The 18,952-nt window shown below is 39.5% G+C and overlaps 1 protein-coding gene across 3 annotated transcripts in view; it reads right to left on the minus strand.

The window, feature by feature from the left end:
* The window catches only part of LOC126489580 (lysine-specific demethylase 4C), a 181,075-nt gene extending 162,816 nt beyond the window's left edge, over positions 1–18,259 (minus strand). For 2 of the 3 annotated variants that reach the window (XM_050123922.1, XM_050123923.1), the window contains exons 1-2: positions 18,045–18,178; positions 7,325–7,485 (exon numbers count right to left, since the gene is read on the minus strand). In XM_050123922.1, the coding sequence (XP_049979879.1) occupies positions 7,325–7,468 (144 nt within the window). In that variant the 5' untranslated portion in view covers positions 7,469–7,485; positions 18,045–18,178. Of the gene's footprint in view, positions 1–7,324; positions 7,486–18,044 lie in introns of all 3 variants that reach the window. The other variant, XM_050123921.1, reaches the window with a different exon arrangement.
* Positions 18,260–18,952: the final 693 nt, after the last annotated feature.

Here is an 18,952-nt window from a genome sequence, read left to right on the forward strand (position 1 = left end):
AAGAAGAATAGGGGCTTGAGCAATAGCTCAGTGGCAAAGAGCATTTACTGCTCTTGCAGAAGACTGGGGTTAGGGCCCCATCACCCAATAGCAGGCCAAAACTTCCTGTAACTTAAGTTTCAGGGGATTTAATGCCCTCCTTTGGCCTCTGAGGTCTCCTACACACAAGTGGTCCATATATACTCAAGCCACTACCTGAGTTTTATCCCTGGAATTCTTGACGGAAAGAGAAAAATGACTTCTAAAGGTTGTCTAACCTCTGCATACACCAACACTCACACACACACTCACACACACACACACACTCTTATGTAATCATAAAACAAAATAATAAAATGATTATTTCAAAAAATAAAAATAAGTATGCCAGGCATGGTAGTGCATGCATATAATCCCAGCAGAGGCAGGTGATTCTCTGTGAGTTTGAGGCCAGAGTGGTCTACAATCCTGGACAGCCAAGGCTGTTATACAGAAAAAAACCTGTCTTGGGGTGGGGTTGGGAAAATAAATTTAAAAATAAAAAAGTAATTGGTTCCTATGGATATTTAAATATTTATATTTTTCTTAAAAGTTTATTTTTTAATATTTATTTTATTTTATGGGTGTGTATTACCTGCATGTATGTATGTGTACCACATGAATATCTGATGTCTTTGGGGTTATGAAGCATTGTATACTATCATGGGTATCCTGGGAACTAAACCAGGTCCTCTGCAAGAACAGCAAGTGCTCTTACTTACTAAAACACCTTTCTAGGCCCCCAGGAATATTCTGAAACAAATTTCTAAAGATATAACAGAGCATAAAATAAAATCATTACAAATTTAAGCTTATCAGTAAGATCTCTATAAATTTGAGGTCAGCCTGGTCTATATCATGTCTAGGCCAGTTGAGTATACACAATAAGACTCCGTACTAAATAGAAAAATAAATAAATAAATAAATGGAAGGAAGGAAGGAAAACAGACAAAAACAAAGCCTGTAACAAACATTTTCTTTTGAACTAATTTTAAATTTTATCTTATTTTAGTTTATTGATATGTATGGGGGAAGGACAGTGGCATACAAACAGAGATGAGAAGACAACTTTCAGGAGCTGGTTCTTTCCCTCCACTACTGGTGGGATCCAGAGACTGAAGAAGAATCAGTAGGTAATCAGGTTCATGGGGGAAGTGCTTTACCTATTGAGCTCATACACCAATTCCATTTTAAATCTTTAAGTGTTAAATTACTTCACACAATTAGAAATCAAGTACAAAATATCTGGTTATTAAACAATTTCAAAGTTAACACCTTTACATTTAATGAGTTAAAGTAAAAGAAACCTATTCTGCTGTATTTCTATAAACTGTATATATTCACCTTCCTAAGTATACCGAAACAGAATATACATTTATATTACTGCTTACCCAAACCCAGACATTTCCAGATAAAATATGTATGTCTACTATATATGTTGAAGCCAGATGCTGTCTACAAACTGTCAAAGAACAATGCTTCTTCTATCTTCATCTTGCAGCCACAAATGGATATATCTGCACTCTCTGGTGTTTATGAAACACACAATGTGTATAAGATTCTCTAGTGCAACCTATGTACAGAAGTACTACAGGGACAAATGCCATACATTTCACATATTTTTAGAAGTTCATCATGATACTCCTAAAATAAAACATTTTATACTTAAGGAGATTTTCAATTTCCCAACTTGAAAATCAAGTGTGCAGACAATCAAGGTTATTTGATACCAATGCTATGCATGATATCATGCCAGTACCCGGAATGCTGGAATAATAAGGAATAATTAAAAGTTAAAGTCAGCCAATATTATATAACAGAAATTTAACAAAAACAAAACAAAACGAAAAAAAAAAAAAGGTGGGACTAAAGAGATGGCTCAGTGGTAAATAGCAGTGACTGCTCTTCCAGAGGCTCCAAAGTACCCACTTGGTAACTCATAACTGTCTACAATTCCAGTTCCAGGGGAACACGGCAAAACACCAACGCACATTAACAACAATAACAAAAAAAAAATGTAAGCCTAAATCTAAAAAGTGTTAGAGAAAAAACAAAATTAGATATCTGAAATCAAAATCACTACTATTGGAAGTACTCAGCTATTACTTTCAAATAGTTAAGGTGAATCCATTTAATGTTGTTAAAAATACATTAAGAAAGAACCTTAGTGTGCCTTTGTCCCTCCAGGATAAGGCCCAAAGAAAAACATGTACATCTGTGTAATCTGGTTTTTTATCATGTAATTTGGTTTATTGGCATTCTGTACACTTCAAATTACTTCAACCTCCAGAACAAGAATGAGACTAGTCTAAACATAATTTATGTGAAAATGAAAATACAGCAGAAATGATTTTAAAAAGCAGTTCAACTGTCATCCTAGTATATTATGACATTATTATAAAACATTGTTAATGAGCCTCAGGTTGAGGGAGGTATATAGAGGGCTCAGGTGTGTTTGTAATTCTAATTAACTTTATTCTGTTACATACTGTCAGAAGCTTCATAGGTGTACTCAGTGTGCCTGCTGCTCCCTTATAAGGGTCGCTGCTGTTTCCACTTCCTTACTAAACATGTCACCTTACTACTGAACAGTATACTAAACTCAGCTGACCAAGGGATGTTTTAAGTAACAAAAAGAGAGAAAACAAAACAAAGGGCTTCATTAGAGATGGCTCAGTGGTTAAGAGCACTGACTGTTCTTCCAGAGGACCTTGGTTCAATTCCCAGCACCCACATGGCAGCTCACAACTGTCTGAAGATCCAGTTCCAGGGGATCTGACACCTTCATACCAATGCACATAAAAGTTAAATAAACCATAAAAAAAAGTCAAATAATGAACATAGTGTGATGACACACAACCCTAGCACTCAGAGATAGAGGCAGAAGGTCCAGGGAAGTTCAGAGGTCTCCAGGATATCTGAAATAAATGATCTGTGTCTCAGAAAGAAAAAAGATTAGATGGTAGGTCTGAAAGTAGGGAAGGAGGATGGATAGATAGATGATAGATAGGTAGATAGACAGATAGATGATAGATAGATAGATAGATAGATAGATAGATAGATAGATAGATAGATAGATAGATAATAGATGGATCAACAGACAGACAGATCTGGCAAGAAAGGAAGGAGTGATCTCCAGCTTTTCTCGACGCAAATAAAGTCGAACTCTTGATAACCCATTACATATCATTACATCTTCATGTGTTCCAAACGATTCTGAAAATATACATCTGCTCAAATGAAGAATGATCACCCACCTTTACCTCAAATGGTAATCTGGAGGTCCTGAAATGCAAAAACTGAAAAATCAAATTCTAAGCAAAGTTTACATTTACTTATTCTATATAGGTGAATGGAAGCATGGGAAATGTGCACATGCCACATAGCATAAATGTGGAAGTCAGAGGACAGCTACTGGCAGCAGTCACATAACAAATAACATAATGACTTTTGGGAACAAAATGCCACCAACAATGAAGAACTGGTTTATAAACAGCCTCCTCAAATATGGATCAGGACATTCTGTATTCTAATACTTGCAGTCCTGAGGTTCTCTGTTCAGCTACCAATTGTTGTCCACACCATTTGACCTAGAGAACAGATATGGGAAGTCCAGAAAAAAAAAAAAGGTTCCCATAATTTCAATGAAATGGGTCAGCCTACCAAAAGGCTCTGCCAGTCTCAAGCATTTATATAATGAAATAACTGTCTATAGAAAAACAAATCACAAATAATATCTATACATTAACAAACTGACCTGCAATTAAAACAAACAAAAAAGTACTCTAGGAAAAGTTTCCAATTAAGATATGTTGTGGATTATTACTTTAACTATATAAAGATGTGTTACATTTGTTTACATTGTATTTGTTTAACAATGTAAAGGTGTTGTCTTGTCTGCCTGATTGGTCTAATAAGAAGCTAAATGGCCAATAGCTAGGCATAAGAGGGATAGGCAGAGTTGGTGGGCTGAGAGAAGGAGGAAAGAAAAGAGAATGAGGGAGAAAAAAAAGAGGGAGATATCCAGGGCCAGTCACTAGCCAGCAAGATACAGATTAGCACATACAGAATGAATGAAAATTAAAAAGCCCAGAGGCAAAACATAGATGAAGAGAAACAGGTTAAATTAAGTTATAAGAGCTAGCAAGAAATGAGCCTAAGCTAAGGCCAAGCATTTATAATTAGAAGTCTCCGTGTCATGATCTGGGAGCTGGTTGGTGACCTAAAAGAAAGTCTGTTACACAGATACATTTTCATTATATTCTGGAAGGCTACATCTCCTGAGACAGTAGCTCCTTCAAAGCTCTAAATATAATTTATGATCTAAACCTGCAACATAGTCTTTAGCACCTTGATGAACATTCATATGACCCTAAGCACATTATTTATAATAATTTTTAAAGAAATAATTACCTATCTTTAAAAACAAGAATAAATGAACATCCTCACAGATCATTTTTCGTTTTAACTGTTCTAAGCTACCAAGAGCTCCAGATAAGCACACTATTCTCAGTAAGACTTCTTGTGGACATTTGCCCTGAACACTAAACTCATTTTTACATAGAAGCCAGTTTTTCAAACATTGTCTCAACTCAACATAGCAAAAGAACACTACAAGAAAACATTTATTACATCTTCCTTCCCAACTTTAATGGTTAACATTGATTGCCAACTTGACAGAAATCACCTAGGAGACTGACCTAGATTGTGTCCCTAGAATGGGACTACAGAGATGTGTAGTCCCACCTCAAGTGTGGCTCAGATTTTGAACTATTCAAAAAGTAGAAAACAACCTGAACAACAATATTCATCTCTCCCTGCTTCCATAATGTAGATGCAATGTGACCAGCTGCCTGATGTCCAGGCCACCATGATGTATCCTAAAACTGAGCATTCTAAAACTGAGTATCCTAAAACTGAGCCATAACCATTCATTCATGAAAATGTTTTGTCAGACTAAGCATAACTGTAAGCCCATCTTCACTTCTCATTGCAGGAAGAATAAACCCTGATGTTTATTCTTATTAAACTTGGTGGGGTGTGCTTCCAACACTTAGCAAGTTTGAATCCAGCCTTGGCTACCTGTTGTGGAATATTATTTTGTGGTACTTTACATTTGTTTATGTTGTGGAACATTTGTTTTGATGATGCAAAGATGTGCTGCATTGTTTTATGTTGCATTTCTTTAACTCTGGGAAAATGTGTTACTTTGCCTGTCTAAAACACCTGATTTATCATCTAATTAGCAGCTGAAGGGCAAATAGCAAGGCAGGAGAAAGGATAGATACAGTTGGCAGTCAGAATAAATAGGAGAAAAAGCAGGACCAGAAAACAAAAAAGATCAAGGAGCAAGAAAAAAGAGCTAGTTACACAGCCAAACACAGAATAAGAAGGAAAGAAAAGATATACAGAAATAGAAAAAAAAAAAAGCCCAGAGTCAAAGGGTAGATGGGATAATTTAAGTTCCAAGATGGCTAGAAATAAGCCAAGCTAGGGCAAAGCATTTATAAGAAAGAATAAGACTTTATGTATTTATTTATTTGGTAGCTGGGTGGAATGTCCCCAAAAGAGCCAAAAGGAGCAAAGAGTAAGAACAAGTTACAACAGAAGTGAGCTACAGAAATGGATCGCTAAGAGCACTTGCTGCTCAATCATGATGACCAGAATTCCGATTCTAGGACCCATATTGGGTAGCTGATAACACTCATAACTCCAACTCCAACTCCAAATGATCCAAAGTTCTTTGTAGCTTACATAGCCAGTTAGTGGAAGTCAGAGGACAACCTAGGATGTGTATTCTCACCTCCTACCTCTACCCTTTTGACACAGTGGTCTTCTATGCCAGGCTAGATGGCCACAAGATTTTGAGGATCTTTCTGTCTTTATTTGCCACAGGAGGGCTGGGATTACAATAGACATCCTACTGGGTTCTGGGGACTGAACTTAGGTCCTCACAACTTGGGTGGCAAATGTTTTACCTACTGAGCCACGTCCCCAGCCTAGATTCTTTCACTCTTAATATTTTTATCTCTAAAATAGAACCTTTATGGAGGCAAAGACTTGGTCCACTCTGTCTGTGTGCCCTCCACCAACACACTCTGGTACACAACAAGCACTTCACACTTGAACAAACAAAATAGCTAAGGTCTGGTGATATAGCTCAGTGGTAAAACAACTTGCTATAGAAGCCTGACAATCAAGACTGAACTATATCAAGGTAGCAAGAGAAAACCAACTCTAAAGTTGTCCTCAGCCTCCATAGATGGGTTGTGGTATATGTCAGTCCCAGACATCATACACCCACACCACATACAGTTTGATTTTTTTTAAAAAAATAGGTAAAAAGGCAACTTGATAAAGAACACAGACTGTGGTTGCCTATGTGTGCAGTGACACTAGGAAACTGAAAATAACTATTTAAAATATATGGTTTCTGTTTGTGATGATGATAGAGTGGTGACCACTACACATCTAAGCGAATAAACAAACAAGAAACACTGAATTACAAACTGTAAATGAAGACACTGTATCTTACATAAGTTACACTTCTACAAATTGTTGTTGTTTTAAAGTGAGACAGGCATGGTAGGCAAGACTTATAATCCCATCATTTGGGAGGCCGTGAAAAGATAGCCATGATTCAAAACAGTAAACAAATAAAAAGTAGAAGTGAGGAACGGAACACAGAGAGGGAATCACCTTAACCTTCAATTTAATAGACGTTTTCTATGAGAAATGGATGAAAACTGATACATTCACACCTCTGGAAGCCTTGTTTTAAAAGAAAGAAAGAAAGAAAGAAAGAAAGAAAGAAAGAAAGAAAGAAAGAAAGAAAGAAAGAAAGAAAGAAAGAAAGAAAGAAAGAGGGAGGGAGGGAGGAAGGGAGAGAAGACAAGGAGAAGGAGGAAGAGGAAAAGAAGAAACCACTATAGAACACACCCTACCATAAAAAAAATAATCCAAAGAAAAGTAAGATAAATAAAAATTCTTTTAAGAAAATTAGCATAGCAGAGAGTCGGGTGGTAGTGGTGCATGCCTTTAATCCCAGCACTCGGGAGGCAGAGGCAGGTGGATCTCTGTGAGTTCGAGGCCAGCCTGGTCTACAAGAGCTAGTTCCAGGACAGGAACCAAAAGCTACAGAGAAACCCTGTCTCGACAATCCAAAAAAAAAAAAAAAAAAAAAAAAACAAGCATAGCAGACACATTCCACTGAAAGAAACAAATACAACAATAATAACAACAACAAAACTAAAAATATAATTTAAACTCAAATGATACTTTTTTTGTGACTAGTCTGAGTAATCACCTTCGCAAGACCTGCTCGGTGAGCTCCTTTAGATTCCATGTATGCGAGGTATTTGTTGAACTCCCGGAACTCCTCCATGGAAGGTCTGAAGGTCATTATCTTACAGCTGGGATTCAGAGGACTCTCCACTTCCACCACCTCCATGATGGCTACAGACGTCTCTGCAGAGAAAATGTGACTATTAACAATGAATTACTGAAACTGTGCTTACCAGTGGCCTTCACCAACATAGCATGTGTCTACCAAAGGAAAAGGAACTCTTCTTTTAGTTATTGTCCATTCCTTCCCACCTCTCTGAGACTTTCAGGTCTTTTCCTGGTCTCAGGTGGCTGCCAGACATGTTCCTATCCTGGGTATAGAATCACAGACTTGACTATACTGCTGACCTCAATGAAACCTTTCCAAGTAAAAATGAATTTTCTGGAAGTGCAGTCTCTCACTATCTTACTCACACATGTACATATATAAAGGCCTAGGATGTACACTGCACAGAAAATGTTCAACATACCTAGCACAGAGCTGAAGTATGATTTCAGCTTTTTATAGCATGCTTTTCTATGATAATTTACAAACCACATGACAAAACCACTAGAAATGACGCTAAAGTACTGAGGACAGAAAATAGGAATAGGAGCACCAGGGGAGCTTACTCCACTAAGAAGGGACATTTATTGTGCAAAATTTAAGTCCTGAATTCAAACTCCAGCATCCATGTTAAAAGTCAAACATGGCACGTTTTGTAACCCCAGCATTGTGGGAGAAGGCAGGGATAGAAGGATCAAAGGATTTACTGGCTGCCAGCCTAACTCCAGGTTCAACTAAGAGATCCTGTTTCAAAGAAATAAGGTGGAACATAATATCGCAAGACACCTAATGTCCTTCTATCTGGTCCCTTTCTTTATATAGTCACACAAACTCTTACAAACACCACATGCATATAAATACATAACATGCACAATAAAAAAAATTAATCGCAAGACTTTCATTTTATACAGCAAACTTATAATTCTTTAAGAGTCCTTGCAAAACAATCATGGACTCATCTCAGGCATCCACAGAATACTGGACCCTTTCCACAGGAAATCAGAATTCAAAGATATTCAAATCGGTCACATAAAGTTGCTTACTGGATGCATATAACCTACATACATCTTCTCTACCCTTTAAATCATTTCTAATACTATCTAATATAATGTAAAGGCTAAATGACTAAAGCAACTTGGAGAGAAAAGGATTTATTTGGCCTATACTTCCATATCACAATTCATCATCAAATGAAGTCAGGATAGTATTTCAAACAGGGCAGGAACCTGAGGCAGGAGCTGAAGCAGAAGCCATGGAGGAGTTCAGCCTGCGTTAGAACCATGGACCACCAGCCCAGTCATGACAACAATGACAATGGTCTGGGCCCTCTGTCATCAATCACTAATTAAGAAATGCTCCACAGACTTGGCTACAGCAACCTTATGGAGACATTTTCTTGAGGCTCACTCCCTTAGTCTGTGTCAAGTTGATATAGAACTTTCCAGCACGGGGAATAAACTTAAATGCAAATACAATTTTTCTTTTTGAGACCTCTAATAAAACCCTGACTGGCCTTGAATTTGTTATGTAGTTGAAAATGACCTTGATCATCTGATCCATATGCCTACACCTCCCACACTGTAGGATTAAAGGCATGTGCACACGAGGTTTATGTAGTGATAGGAATCAAACACAAAGCCTCTAGGCAAATACTCCATCAACTAAGCTACATCCTTAGTCAGATGTAATTTTTTACAAACCCTTTGTTGTTTCAATTCATTGATCCAGAAATCTCAAATACAAAAAGCCAAATTACTTTACCCTCTAACAGTATTTAACCTAACCTTCTAAAACAAACTAAACTCTTTGTGACTTTAAATATTCCTCCCCTTGAAGTAGCCTGTCTGCTTCCTACTTTTGGTAATACAGCACTGTCTAATATAGGACTCAATGGGCCACCCCCTGCTCCATCTCCTTGTCTACACACACACTATATACAGCAGCTGCCTCTCCCAATGCTGGCACTTTCCCACTAGCCATTGAGCTATTAAGTCCTGAAAAGAAAAGCATACTGGAAATATCAGGAGACTGGAGAGAAAGCTCAGAAGTTAACAGCACTTGCTATTCTTACATAGGACCCTGGTTCAAATCCCAGCACCCACACAGTGGCTAACAACCATCTGTAGGAATGTATGTGATATATACATATACATATATATATATGCCCCACATATATTTAATCTTACAAATGAAATAAATCAGAAAAAAAAGAAGTGTAAACTATTAAAAAGTCTTTACATAAAATGGCACATTTGGGAAAAGGAAAACAATTGTTCTAAACAAGAGAAAAGTTACTCAGAAAACAGATTAGCCAAGGGTGATAGAATACACCTATAATCTTGGTACTTGAAAGGCAGGCAGAGGGAAGAGGATTCACACTCCAAAAGTCAGCCTGTTTTATATACCAAACTCTAGGTGAGGCAGCTACACAGTCCTATCTCAAAAACAAAAAGCAAAACAACAAGCAAGACTCATTTGCTTCACTAGCAAAATAAATAAATAAATAAAAACAGCAGAAAACTCTAAGCAGCCTACAAAATATTTGTGTCAAAACATACTTGGTACATGAAATGAAACATTCCTTTTCTTTTGACCAAAGTACAGGAGTAGCCTTGATATTTCTCTGAGCAGAGGAAGCAGTCACTGAAGAAATTGGAAATGCAGCTAGCCATTCAACAAACAATGACTGAATTACTAACTTTAGTTCCACAAGCATTCAGAGTACAGAACAGTCCTGTCACCAGGATTGCAAAAAAATGTACATCTCATTTTAAGAAAAGAAAAAAAAGCAGTTTTCATCCTAAGGGGAATAAGAGAGAGCAAGAGATGGTTTATTCTGAAGCAATTTTGACTGATTTGTGTCCCAGGGAAGCACAGATTTAAGTTACTCCAAATTCCATGGTCCAACAAGGAAGCAGTTTCATGGAGTCTTATAGTTTTACAGAACAAAGAATTATAAATCAAGGCAAGTTGAAAACAAATTGGTGGGATTTGCTAACATTCTTATCCATTGATTAGAGGAAACTAAGTTAACAGATTCCAAAAGGTTTTTAATTACTAGTCACAAGATGTTAGTTCTGGTACAAATGGCTACTGGGTGCAGAGGACTCCACAATAAGGTAGCTGCTACCCTCTAGACCTGCAACATTCCAACCTCTCTACAGCATTGAAATTCTAATCAGTCAGTCTCTGCAGACAAAGCTGCTTTTCAGGCATTCTGATTTGCAATAGTAAGTACTAAGGAGATTCCTACAAGGATAGTTCCTGTCTCAAAGGAGGAAAAAGAAGGCCTTTCAGAAAAATAAAACTCAGGAGATGCCTGAAAAAGAGAAATAAACAGGTATGTATATGGGAGATAGTTATTTCAGGCAAAGGAGAGTCTCCTTAGGCTCTTTTCTTTAAGAGATAGTAAGGAGGCAAATATAATTAAAAGCAAGACAGAGGGTGAAAAAGAAAAGACTAGAAAAGGAAATTTGCAGTTTATCTTAGTATGCCAGGAAATAATTTTGGACTTCTTCCCTTTAACCTTTGCAGTTCCCAAACCCAAACGTCTTTTCATACCATTCACTGAGTAATAGCTCTCTAAGGTTACCTATTCTGGGAAAAGTGGGGTAGAAAAGTGATCTCAGTCACATTTTGATTTCTTATTACTGTATAAGAAAAAAGAATGAAAAAAAAAGTGAAATAAAGAGAGGCTGAAAGAGGGGGAGCACAAAGGAGGCAATTTATCAAAATCCACATGAGACAGAATAAAGGCTTGGGCAGTGAGATGCAAGTAGGTTGCCTATTAGGTCCAATCTGAAGAAAATTCCATGACAAAATGGAAAAAGGAATAAACGTCAACATTTCTGAACTTCAGCTGCAGATGTAGCTTAATGAGGTAAGATACTTGCCTAACATGCACCAGGATTGAGCCCCAGCACTGGTTGGGGAGCAGAGCGGGTTGGGGGGTGAAGGGAGTAGCTCTGGACATTAGCAATAATTCCAACACCTAAAGCAATCTGAAGGCTGAGGCGGGACAATCATCAATTCAAGACCATCTAGAGCTGTAAAGCAAAACCATGCCTGGAAAAAAACAAAAACAATAGAGAGGGGTACAAGTACAGTAGGACATTCCTATATTCCCTGCACTAGTGAAAATGAGGCAGGAAAATCACAAGTTCAAGATCAGCCTGAGATACACAGAGTTCAAGATCAATATGGACAATAAGACCCTGTCTTCGGAAAACTGGAGAAAAAGAAGGGCCAGGCCTATAAACTCACCTACTCTGGAGACTTAAGCAGGAGTTGGAAGCTCCGTAGTTAGTGGGCTATATATAGTGAGTGCCACAGTAGCCTCGGTCACACAGAAAGACAAAACCCTGGCACAAATTATTTCAACATAAGAATATAAAATTTGGGGTAATCTAAATCTGTGGTCACTCAAAATGGCTACAGAATAAACTACCTCTTATTCCCTTTAAAATGAAAATTGTCGGTTTTTGCCTCGACGGCATCCCATATCCAATAAATGTTTTAGAACAATGTACATATTACTTTTTTTAATGTATATAGAATATATCACCCAGCAAAAATTAACAGTACAAATAATGGGCCTTTATCCCATTTGCAGTCACTACTGCAAAATCTCATATATATTAATAGATTCATCCAAATAAAAGAAGCTATTTGACATATACTTCACTCTTAGACACTAAAATCTGTTCTCTAACAATTAGTTTAATTTCATTATCAAAAAATTTCATGTAAACAACTAATAGTAATCTCATGATACCATACCCTAAAAAGCTCTAGAAGACATGAGACTCAAAAAAATTTTTTGATTAAGGCTAAACTAAAATATCAAAGTTATTAAAAGTTATAGGAAGTAAAATTTAATAAAAAAAAAAAAAGAGGCTGGAAAGATGGCTCAGTAGTTAAGAGTACTGACGGCTCTTCCAGACAGCCCAGGTTCAATCCCCTGCACCCACACAGAAATTCATGACTATTAACTCCACTTCCAGGGAATCTTACACCCTGGACATTCATGCAGGTAAAACACCAATGTACATGAAATAAAAACAAATCATTTTTTAATTAAAAAAAGAAAAACTAATAGTAATGACACACCCAAACCACTACCCTGTGACAAGGTCTGGCCACATAGCCCACAGAACCCTGTACTTGAGAGTCTTCTGATTTAGCCTACCCAAGTGCTGAGATTACAGGATAAGACAACCCATCTGACACATCAGCTCTGAAGGCTTTTCTTTTTCCTACTTTTATTTCCTAGACTTTCTAAAAGACATTTTTATTATGTCTATTATATATGTATTAAAATATATTTATTATTTTATGGATTTTAAATCTTTTCTATTCATAAGTGCAACCATGATTCACAGAAGAAAATTTAGAAAATGCACACAGAGCAACAATTTACCAACCACTTCATTACCAAAAGTAATAACTACTATTAATGGCTATGGGGAAGGAAGAAAACAGAATATCTGTTTAAGGCTTTAACAAACCTACTTCATGGCAAATGTGCAGGATTAAAGAGAAATTGACTTAAAGAGACAACAACTCCAACTGAACAGTTGGCTTCTTTTCTTTTGTTTTTTGTAGCCCAGGCAGTCCCTGAGATAAGTCTAATTTGAGCTGTAACTCCTGATCCTCCTGCCTCTACCAACTGCATGGCTGGGATTACAGGCCAGGAAAGTGCACTCAACTACCCTCAGTTCCAGGAGAGCTTTCAGAAAGGGGGTAAGGTAGTTAAATTGAATAAACAGTGAAGTATAAAACAGAGTAGCACTGAAGTCAAAAGAAGTAAGAACAAAGTATCAAACCCTCCTTAGAACTAAGGAAACAGGTGAGTGTAATGAGAAATGACCAGGTGATCAAAACTACAGGCTGGTTCTACAATGAAGAAAGGCTAGAAGGTGGAGCAAGGAGGATAAACTTCTTAAAGGGATTATTCTGACTGCATGGATGGGATTAGACCCAGCTAGCCTGGAATATGAAAGGCAATGCCTTTTCAGTGTGTCAGTTAATTTCAAGAGGCTTTGGAAGCTGGGTGATTGAAAAATAAAATGAGTTATCGCATTGAGTCTGTCTAACTCTAATTAAACATCAAACATAAAGGAAATAATGAATTTTGTGTCAACTCCCTGTTCTTGTTAATCTTGTTTCATTGAACACTAGTATTTTAAATTTATATTTAGGATGCACAACATTCTCTATAGCCGTAAAAACAAAGATACACACTGCATGTATAAAACCCTAGGTTCTATCCCCAATACTACAAAAAAGGAAAAAAGGGGGGGGGGGGAATGACTTTACACAAAATAAAATGAGAAACAGCAGTGAGAGGAGAAAGAAATGGTGGCACAAGCCTTTAACCCCAGCACTCTGAAAGGAGAGGCAAGCAGTTCTCCAGGAATTCCAGGCCAGCCTGGTGGACACAGTGAGTTTCAGATCAACCAGAACTACAAAGTGAGACCTGTTACCCCAAAATAAATAAATAAACAGCAGAATTGAGGCAGATTGAGTCTCAGCTTCCTGAGGAACCTCCACACTTAATTCTATAATGGCTATATCAGTTTGCACTCCCACCAGAATGAATAATCCATTCCTGTCAGCATGTGTTGTCATTTTACTGATCTTGGCTATTCAGGTTGAGTTAAGATGAAATATCCAAGTAGTTTTAATTTGTATTTTCTTATGAAGATATGTTTTCGTTCTTCTACATGCAGCCATCCGGTCTAACTAGCACCATGGTTAAAGATACTTTCTTTTCTCCAGTGTGTATTTCTGGCTTCATTATCTAAGTTCAGGAGTTCACATGGGTGTGGAATTATGTCTGGATAATCAATTCTATTCTTCTGAGTTATATGTCTGCATTTATAACAATATCATGTTGCTATTATTACTAAATTTGTAAAATAACTTGGAATCAGGAATGGTCCTACCTCCTTGCATATACCCAAAAAACTCTACATCTTACTAAAGAGATACCTGCTTATTCATGTTCATTGCTGCTCTATACATAATACCCTGAAATTGTAAGCAGCTTAGGTGTCAATAAACTATTGGAATGCATAATGAAAATGTGTTACATTTATACAATAAATAGTATTCAGTTGTTAACAATAAAATATAGCGTTATGGAGAAATAAAGGGGAAGGAAGAATAGGAAGACCAAATTGGTAGGGAAATGGAAGGGCACAGTAAAAGAGGGACAATGGAGAAGAGCACTGAAGGCCTTTTGAAAAGCCATATAGAATCCTACTTTTGAAGTTTCCTAAAAAATATACACCTATGAAAGTAATCTAAATGGAATCATCATATAGTAGGAGACAACACCCCAACTACATATCAGATGCCACAAATTCCCATTGCTGGGAATCGGTTACATCTTTTTGAGTCAATAACCAAATGGGCCCCATAGACATGCCTGCAAAACATCACAGACTGGGGCTGGAGAGATGGCTCAGTGGTTAAGAGCACTCACTGACTGCTCTTAGGAGGAACAATGTTGTATTTCCAGCATCCACATGGCAGCTCACAACTGTCTGTGACTCCAAGACACAGACTCACACAGACATACATGCAGGCAAAACACCAATGCACATAAAATAAAAATAAATTATTTAAAAAAAATCACAGGTTTTTGCCAAAGCTACTGGTTACTCATCAGCTACTTTTGTTATCAAACTCGGAAAAATTGATCTGGTATCTAAACAGAAGCTTTACCCCTACTGCCTAGCATTCATGGTGCTGAAGGGTACTTTGCATGCTGCCAGAGAAGAAAAGTAATCATCAATATCACCATCTACAAACCCTGTAACCTACAACAGTAACCTGACTGCATTACTGGAGTAACCAACCACTCCATGAGATAGAACCCATAAATGACATGGCTTAAGTGGTCAAACACTTGAAGTGAGTCATGGACATGGGAGAAAATCTACTACTGTTGTTCTGCTAAAGAAACACTGCATAAAATGACTACTAATGACATATCACTATACCCACAAATACCTCACTGAACCCTCACCAGAAAAGGTTCTTGCAGTAGACAGTCATTAACCCCGAAACCTACAACTGGGCAATGTGCAAAGAATCAAAGACTTAGGAGCATTCAGGATAAATGGAATATCTTCACCAAACTCCTCCATCCCCAAGTTTCAAGAATCTATACGAAGAGGAGGTAGAAAGACTGTTTAAGAGTCAAAGCCAGAAAATTGCCCAAGGAAACAACATCTTCCAGGCACAGCAGAAATGACAGACACATGTGAACTCATAGACACTGTGGCACCGACACACAAGTCTGTATAGGTTCAAGCTAGATGAGGTCTCCCCCCAACACACACTGAGAAGAATAAGTGGACACAGACTCCCAGCCCTAAGCAAGAAGCTATTTGCAAAGGGAAATCAAAGTCAGTTTTCTCCAGGGCAGGCCTCAGGCCCAGAAGTAGTTGGCCACAAAAAAAAAGGACCCCCCTCTTCTCTCTGTCTCTGCCTCCCTCCCTCCCTCCCTCCTTCCCTCCCTTGGTACCCCTCTGTGTGTGTATACATTTTTTGTTTGATTCGTGAATTTTTGGACTTACTGTTTTTTGTTTTGATTTTTGGTTGGTTGGTTGGTTGGTTGGTTGGTTGGTTTGGGGGCATGGAAAGAGAGACAAAACACAAAGTATGTAGAGAGGTGGAGAGGATCTGGAAAGAGTTGGTGCAGGGAAAAACATAATCAAAATATATTTATGAAAAAAATTAAATAAAAATAAATAAGAAATGGTCCTTATAGGAGGACTAAACATTAATATATAATAAAAGAAAATCTTTAAAGACCTTCATTACATATTGAACTTAATGGCAGTACAAAATTTTATCATTTAACTTTTAATAAATAATAATAAGTAAATATTAAAGGCATAACAGCAAGCAGTAAGAAATACTGTTAACACAAAGGATTTAGAAGGTAGCTTGGTGGAGTGAGGGACTTCAGTACCTTGCTTTGGAGTCAAACAATGGTAACCCCTACCTGCAGGAAGTAGTTGACAGAAGGTTCCTAAATTCAAGGTCACCCACCAACCCAGGTGGGCTACTAGAGACAGCCCTTCCCAAGACAAAGGGAAAGGACACAGGGGCTAAGGTAGTAATTAAGTACATTTCCTAGTAAAACAATGCAGGCCTGAGTTAAATTTTGTTGTATTACCGATTTTGTGGAGAGCTGTAAACATTATGTGTAAACTCGTAATGCTAAAATGAGAAGAAGGGCCTAAAATTCCCGAACAACATGGCAACACGTAACAAAACAAGGTATGGAAGGTTACTAGGTCAACAAGCTTCAGGAAAACTTGAGTAACCACGCTACTTAGCTTTAAAAAAGAAAAGTCGAACTTTTTTCCCTTTTCTTTTTCTACAGTCTTAGAAATTGAACCTAAGGTCTTCGAATACTAAGCATTCACCCTATCATTTAAACTATATCCCAGCCTGGGACCGTAAATTTTTTAGAGAGAAAATGTGAATGTGAACACCAAGAATCCCTGCACTGGGGAGACAGAGGCAGGTAGATCTTCTTGAGCTCCAGGCCAGGTACCATGAATTCAGGTCGGGAAGGACTACAAATAGTAAGACCCTGACTCCAAAGGCAAAAAAATAAATTTTTTTTCAGCCACTAATTTTTAAGTACCACGCTCTCAATTAGCATACTAATAACGTTGCCATAGAAGCGGTGGCTCCCCCCCCCCCGCGCCCTTAAGTGCAAAATTCAAGTGGGTGAAATAGGGCAAAGATTGGTGCCAACCTAAGCAGACCGAGCCTATCAGAAGCTTCTCCCGGGAACGGACCGCAAATCTAACTCAAGCTTTCTAAGCAGTGCTGGGTAAATTACCAAGTGTGAATGACTGTATTGAGTGAAGGAGAAAAAAAAAAAAGTTTGCCAAGTCTTCTTTGGGAACACCTAAGCAAAGGCCTTGCGAGCGAGGCTGCTGGGCTCAGGCACACCGACGGCAGCCTCCTGGGTTCACGACGAAAGCAGCCGAACTGAGCGTGGCTGCTCCCACTGCTGAGCAGAGAGAACAGCAGGTTCCAGCCCGGGCTAGCCCGCCTGCCTTCCCCGCGCCATTCCCACCGCACACCACGTCCTGCGCCTGGCAGTTCACACGCCACATCGTACCCGCATCTATTAAACGCCCACTGTTTACCCCGCATCCTGGCTCCTCCAGGAACTGCACAAGAAATGGTCTCAAGAAGGAGGCCAGAAAAACGCATAAGGTCATCTGCCAGGGCCAAGCACAAACCCGAGTGGGGGTGGGGGTGGGGGGCTACCTGCTACCTCGCGGGTCCGAGCAGCGCGACCCACGGGAGGCCCGGAGGGGCCCAGGCCCGGCCTGCCCGGCGTCGGCCGCAGACGGGTCGGTCGGCGCCGCAGACCAACCAGGCGCCGCAGTCCGAAGCAGCGCCGCCTCGGCTCGGCTCCCGGGAGGCCGGCGAGCGAGTTCCCGAACCCGGGGGCCCAGAAGGGGCTGTCACGGCCGCCTCCTCCCTCCCCGCTGACGGCCGTGCACGGCGGAGCGCCCAGGCCCGTACCGCTGCCCTGCCGAGGCCGGCCGAGGCCGCCACTCTTTCCGCTCCGGGCGGAGCGAGAAGCGGTTACCTGCGCCGCGGGCGGAGGCCCGGACACCACCCGGCAGAAGAGAGGAAAGTGCGGCCTCCCCCGAGGCTTTTGGGATCTTTGGAAGACTTGTTCCGCACTGGGTGACAGCTGTTCGCCGCGCACGCGCACGGAGCGCCACCGCGGAATCCCTCCGCCGCTCCCCGCCCTCCCGGCTCCGGGGTGGGCAGGAGGCCGTGCCCGACGCGCAAGCCGCACAGCCCGGCTTCCCCTGCGAGTGCTGCACTCGCCCTCACGTGACCGCTGGGCCGGGCGCTCTCGGGGTCACGTGGGCTTCTAAACTGTTTAAAGGTACCCAGTACCTTTGAGCTGAGACTTCCGCTCCCTGCTTAGCCTAAGGTCTCTGCCGTGTATTTCCTGCTCCTTGGGGACAGGCTCCTCTTCTTCCTCAAAGGAGAAAAACACTGGAAAAGCAGAAGGAGCAGGTGCACAGATCTTCCCCGGAGCACTCACTGGGTTCCCACAGGCTCCCCAAGCCTGCCTAGACTCTGCACACGGGTCTATGGCAACCGTCGGCACAAGGACGACTGACCGACTTTTAAACAGAGAAACTTTGTTTCGAAAAGACAAAAAAAAAAAAAAAAAAAAAAAAAAAAAAAATTTGTCAAAGCGAGCTGGATCTTGTGGCAACAAGTCTTTGTAGTACCATAAAATGGTATTTGGATCGCTGTGAGTTCAAGGCCACACTTGCTATAGCTCAGCTGGAGCTACTTAGTTAGAGCCTGTCGTAAAAAGAAACAAAGTAGCAGATCTAGGTTAAAAACAAAAAGAAAGTAGCAGATCTAAGCTAAAAACAAATGAAGAGATATGACAGATCTTGGGCTTTAAAAAAAAAAGGAAAGGAAGAAAATCCAGCTTTAATAAAGGGCCTTTCAGGAATGCGTGCGTGC

Source organism: Alexandromys fortis, unplaced genomic scaffold, assembly GCF_014885135.2.
Source record: "Alexandromys fortis isolate MF-2015 unplaced genomic scaffold, M_Fortis_MF-2015_v1.1 scaffold_166, whole genome shotgun sequence".
Taxonomy (NCBI): domain Eukaryota; kingdom Metazoa; phylum Chordata; class Mammalia; order Rodentia; family Cricetidae; genus Alexandromys; species Alexandromys fortis.